General features: G+C 49.9%; 1 protein-coding gene across 1 annotated transcript in view; it reads left to right on the top strand.

Annotated features, from left to right (window-relative positions):
• The first annotated feature begins 5214 nt into the window (after positions 1–5214).
• The window catches only part of LOC115475680 (charged multivesicular body protein 4b), a 42088-nt gene continuing 41082 nt past the window's right edge, over positions 5215–6220 (top strand). The window contains exon 1 of the mRNA XM_030211601.1: positions 5215–5567. Within this exon, the coding sequence (XP_030067461.1) occupies positions 5384–5567 (184 nt within the window). The 5' untranslated portion in view covers positions 5215–5383. The remainder of the gene's footprint in view (positions 5568–6220) is intronic.

The following is a 6220-nucleotide window of genomic DNA, read 5'->3' as shown; positions in this document are numbered from 1 at the left end:
AAATAATTCTGACAATTGGCTTATACCATAACAGCTCCTCCCACAACCAAATGGCTTGGATTTGGTCGTTTCTGAGATGTGCGTTCTCGGTTTCCATTATCGCCGAAAACTGGGGATGACCATCTCTAAGGACGACCACCTCTAAGGTTGACCTAAATGTTGAGATTTGGGCATCCCCAACCATATTATCGAAATGAAAGATGGACGCCCATCTTGTTTCGATAATAGCGGTTTCCCCGCCCCTTCATGGAGCCATCCTGCGAGGATGGCCCCAGGAAAACTTGGGCGCCCCGTTCGATTATGCCCCTCTTAGTATCTATATAGCATCAATAACAAAGATGTAATAAAAAATATAGTCAGAAAAATGATGGCTAAGAGACTCGATCCATAAGAAAGCACTGCATTGCTCAAATGCATGCAGATTTTGACATGAGAAATCAACAGAAGTTCAAGATAGAGAGACCCTACACCTTCAATGTTGTGTCTTCATACAAAAGATCATGTCTTTCCCAAAGAAGAGGAAGGATTTAACCTCATTTTTCATTAGTGCCAAGGGAGCATGATGCAGCACATTGGGTAGAGGCTGTTATGTCTTGGCAATGCTCCCCATTAAGCATGGCACCGAGAGCATTGAGGTTGCTGGTGTCTTTGAAGCATCCTCAAAATGGGGACTGTTTATCCTCCATGCCATTGGAAAGGGTGTGAGCCTCCACAGACCAGAGCCTCTGGTTGTGATACAGCTCAGGTGACTCAGGAGGATGTGGCCATTCCTGTGGCGATGTCTATGCTTTTGTCAATGGTGGCCTTTGAGGAGAGGTTTAGACTCTGAGGAGCAGATGGAGCGCGTCATTTGATGTGGTACTTCAGCTTTGACATCACTTATTTCAAGAGTAGAGGCACTCCAGCTGCTACTCAAGACTCGTGCGCTGCCTGAAGAGACACCTAAACACAGGCCCAAAGGAAGCTCGGAGTCAAGGTAATCTGCACTAGTGTCCATTTCTAGTGTGTCAGAGAGAAGCTTTGCTAAAATAGTGGAAATCGGTGGTGTCTTGATGTCCCCTATCTGTGGTAAGTTAATGTTTTTCCTGGCCTTGACTTCCTGTATTCCCTTGACAATGGGAAGCTCTAGGTCTGACAAATTAGGGGCCTTAGTCTTCACCGTTGAGGACTGGGAGTGAAGACCAAGACATTAGGATTAACTAGATGATGAACCACTGATCTAGGCAAATGAATGGTCCTAAATGTTATCAGCATAGCTTTTAAACTCCTAAATTAAGATGAATTTTTAGCTGAAAACTTGATCACATCCCTCCTTATCTGAAAAATGCACATTGGTTACCCCTTTCCAGTCACATCACATATAAGATACTCCTCTTTGTCTTTGGCTGTGGAGGAGTGGCCTAGTGGTTAGAGTGGTGGACTTTGGTCCTGAGGAACTGAGTTCCATTCCCACTTCAGGCACAGACAGCTCCTTGTGACTCTGGGCAAGTCACTTAACCCTCCATTGCCCCATGTAAGCCGCATTGAGCCTGCCATGAGTGGGAAAGCGCGGGGTACAAATGTAACAAAAATAAAATAGATACTATTGGAGATTCTACATGGAATGTTGCTACGATTGGAGATTCTACATGGAATGTTGCTATTCCACTAGCATCATTCCATGTAGAAGCCTGCGCGGCCACATTGGTGATCTGCAAGGGCCGACTTCTACATGGAATGTTGCTAATGGAATAGCAACATTCCATGTAGAATCTCAAATAGTAGCAACAGTGGAGGAGTGGCCTAGTGGTTAGGGTGGTGGACTTTGGTCCTGGGGAACTGAGTTCAATTTCCAATTCAGGCACAGGCAGCTCCTTGTGACTCTGGGCAAGTCACTTAACCCTCCATTGCCCCATGTAAGCCGCATTGAGCCTGCCATGAGTGAGAAAGCGCAGGGTACAAATGTAACAAAAATAAAATAGATACTATTGGAGATTCTACATGGAATGTTGCTACTATTGGAGATTCTACATGGAATGTTGCTATTCCACTAGCAACATTCCATGTAGAATGCTGCGCAGGCTTTTGTTTCGTGCAGGACGTCAGACTCACAGAAGCAGAAGCCTGTGCGGCCACATTGGTGATCTGCAAGGGCCGACTTCTACATGGAATGTTGCTAGTGGAATAGCAACATTCCATGTAGAATCTCAAATAGTAGCAACAGTGGAGGAGTGGCCTAGTGGTTAGGGTGGTGGACTTTGGTCCTGAGGAACTGAGTTGGATTCCCACTTCAGGCACAGGCAGCTCCTTGTGACTCTGGGCAAGTCACTTAACCCTCCATTGCCCCATGTAAGCCATATTGAGCCTGCCATGAGTGGGAAAGCACGGGGTTCAAATGTAACAAAAAAAAAAAAGTACACATAACAGGTGAATCAGCATCCCTTTCATGTCACCTGATACCCTATCATTTTGTATTGTAATCTACTCCAAACCTATTTCAAGGCGTTGAGGGGAATCTAACATTAACATTTTGATTTCTCTTACATAATTTTTAACTAGAGTATTTGGGGGTTTTTTGTTTTCAGTCACAGATTTTAACGATCAGTGTGTCATACTCATGAAGATGGGGTCTGTCAGGTGTGTCACACAACTGAAGAAAGGTTGAGAACCACTGAGTGCAAATTGAACATCACAATATTAAGAGGATCAAACTAGTCAAACAAGGCATTGACTACATAGAGGCTCATTTTCAAAGCACTTAGGGGCTAATTTTCAAAGCACTTAGCCTCCCAAAGTTCCATAGAAACCTATGGAACTTAGCCTCCCAAAGTGCTTTGAAAATATGCCTCTTCGCCTCCCAAAGTTCCATAGAAACCTATGGAACTTAGCCTCCCAAACTGCTTTGAAAATATGCCTCATAGTAACATAGTAGATGACGGCAGAAAAAGACCTGCACGGTCCATCTAGTCTGCCCACGATAAACTCATATGTGTATACCTTACCTTGATTTGTACCTGTCTTTTTCAGGGCACAGACCGTATAAGTCTGTCCAGCAGTATTTCCTGCCTCCCAACCACCAGTCCCGCCTCCCATCACCGGCTCTGGCACAGACCCCATATAGGTCTGCCCTCCCCTATCCTAGCCTCTCAACCACCAACCCCTCTTCCCCCCACCACCCAATTTCAGCTAAGCTTCTGTGGATCCATTCCTTCTGCACTAATAAACATAAATGTGCTTGAAAATGAACTACTGTGGTCTTGATCACGCTGTAAGCATTGCAAGGTACATGTAGTGATTTGAAAATGCATTCATTGTACCTTGCTAGTAGCAATCATTGCTCGGACTGATCTTGAGAAGAACCAAGGCTACCTGCTAGCGTCCGAACGCGGCATGAAACAGCTGCTGTGTGGAGCTGCCATTGGGCCCCATGAGGATGACAAGTTGCTATAGGCAGGGGTAGAGGCAATTGTGCTTAATTCAGTCCATTTGCAGATCAAAATAAACACATCAAGGAGAAATAGTCTGATCTTCAGCTGGTTGGTGGCAATGTAGTAACAGCTGCTCAGTCCAAGAATCTGATTGATACAGGTGTTGATGCCTTATGGGTTTGGATGGACAGTGTCTTGATCTGTATTACACAGGAATTGTTGGCATGTGGAAAACCCCAGGCCACTGCAGTGTACAGAATCTGAGTATACTATGAGGACTGCTGTTCCTGTGATTGCAGAGGGTGGGATTCAGTTTGTGGCACAATTTGCATAGACTCCTGCCTTTGGGGGTTCAATACTTATGATGGGCTCCCTACCCTACTAGCTGCTAGCACTGAGGTGCTGGGGGAGTATTTCTTTTCTGATGGAATCTGGTGCAGAAGTATTGAGAAGAAAGCGATTTTTGGAAGCCATAGATAAGAATTTGGGCATGCAGAACAGGTAAGATTAGGGTGGCCCAGGTACTGTGTAAGATACTGCCTAACTTTATTTTATATGTAATGTGCACCACAATGTCAAGGCTGTCAGTTTGTTGTTCTGTTATGCTATTTGTTGTTTTTCCTTTGTATTTTGCAAAATCTTTAAGAAACGTAGACTAAAAAAAAATAAAAAAAAGATAAAAGCTCCATTTCCCAAGTCCAGGATACAATTATTGTGTAGTGCATGAGACCTGGTCCTGGAAGCATCGCAGCCAGTCAGGATTTTCAGGATACCCACAATGAATATTGATGAGAGAGATCTGCCTCCACTGCATGCAAATCTCTCTCATGAATATTCACTGTAAATATGCTGAAAAGCTGAGTGGCTGGGGTGCCTCCACCACTTCTCACCCAGGATATCCACCATAGTAACATAGTAGATGACGGCAGAAAAAGACCTGCACGGTCCATCCAGTCTGCCCAACAAGATAATTTCACGTGTGCTACTTTTTGTGTATACCTTTCCTTGATTTGTATCTGCCATTGTCAGTGCACAGACCATATAAGTCTGCCCAGCACTATCCCCGCCTCCCAACCACCAGCCCTGCCTCCCACCACCGGCTCTGGCACAGACCGTATAAGTCTGCCCAGCATTCAAATTCAACTTTGGTATACAATCCCGAAGTTGAATTTGAATGCAGTCGAGAGACATCTATGAAGGACATAGTGCCGAATGCCACCCTATGACCAAATCAAATTGCGGCTTTCAACAGTGCAAACTAAAAAGTAGTAAATCACCGGGACCGGATGGTATTCATCCCAGAGTATTAATAGAGCTGAAAAATGAACTTGTGGAGCTGCAATTTATCCCTAAAATCAGGTGTGGTACCGGAAGATTGGAGGGTGGCCAATGTAACTCCAGTTTTTAAAAAGGGTTCCAGAGGAGATCCGGGAAATTATAGACCGGTGAGTCTGACGTCGGTGCCGGGAAAAATGGTGGAGGCTATTATTAAGAATAAAATTACAGAGCACATACAAAAGCATGGGCTACTGAGACAAAGTCAGCACAGATTTAGTGAAGGGAAGTCTTGCCTCACAAATCTACTGCACCATGAATGCGCATGAGATAGATTTGCACAGAGGTGACGTTTTTTTGAGGCGGTGACCAGGGGAGACTGAGTCTGACATATACCCGGAAGTAGCCAGCACGTCGCCTCGCCTCGCACAAGACTTTCTAGGGTTTGGCGCCAAGCTCTATGGTCCGAGTGACGTCACAGAGCTCCGGCCCTGGGTGGAAGCGGCGGCGGCGGGTGAGTCAGGGCTCAGCTGGGCGTGACGTCACGGCGGCCTTGTGACCCGGGCGCGAGGGGTGCCTGCGTTCGTTCTTGCGTGCGTACGTGCAGCGTTACGGAACGAAGGCGGAAGCAGCGGCGGCGGCTGTGTTGGGGACGTAGCTGTGGCTGAGCTCCGGAGAAGTTTCCCTCTCGAGCCGCCAACATGTCCGTGTTCGGGAAGCTGTTCGGTACCGGCGGCAAAAGCAATAAGTCTCCGACGGCGCAGGAGGCCATTCAGAGGCTCCGGGAGACCGAGGAGATGTTGACCAAGAAGCAGGAGTTCCTGGAGAAGAAGATCGAGCAGGAGCTGCAGACGGCCAAGAAGCAGGGAACCAAGAACAAGCGAGGTGAGCGGGGGATGGGCGGCGCCCCCCTGCCCCCCCCAGGGCCTGGGCAACGTCATCCCTCTCCCCCCCCTCCACGGCCCCCCCCCAGGGCCTGGGCAACGTCATCCCTCTCCCCCCCCGCCCCCTGCCCCCCCCAGGGCCTGGGCAACGTCATCCCTCTCCCCCCCCACGGCCCCCCCCAGGGCCTGGGCAACTGTCACCCCTCTCCCCCCCCCACGGCCCCCCCGCCCCCCTGCTCCCCCCAGGGCCTGGGCAACCGTCACCCCTCTCCCTGCCCCCCTGCCCCCCCAGTGCCTGGGCAACAGTCACTCCTCTCCCCCCCCCCCCCGCCCCCCTGCCCCCCCAGGGCCTGGGCAACCGTCACCCCTATCCCCCCCCCCGCCCCCCCAGGGCCTGGGCAACCGTCACCCCTCTCCCCCCCATGGCCCCCCCGCCCCCTGCCCCCCCAGGGCCTGGGCAACCGTCACCCCTCTCCCCCCCCCACGCCCCCCTGCCCCCCCAGGGCCTGGGCAACCGTCACCCCTCCCCCCCCCCACGGCCCCCCCGCCCCCTGCCCCCCCAGGGCCTGGGCAACCATCACCCCTCTCCCCCCCACGCCCCCCTCGCCCCCCTGCCCCCCCAGGGCCTGGGCAACCGTCACCCCTCTCCCCCCC

The sequence above is a fragment of the Microcaecilia unicolor genome, chromosome 8 (assembly GCF_901765095.1).
Source record: "Microcaecilia unicolor chromosome 8, aMicUni1.1, whole genome shotgun sequence".
Classification (NCBI taxonomy): Eukaryota; Metazoa; Chordata; class Amphibia; order Gymnophiona; family Siphonopidae; genus Microcaecilia; species Microcaecilia unicolor.
Note: the sequence above shows the minus strand (reverse complement) of the source record. Positions and strands in the feature narration are given on the sequence as shown.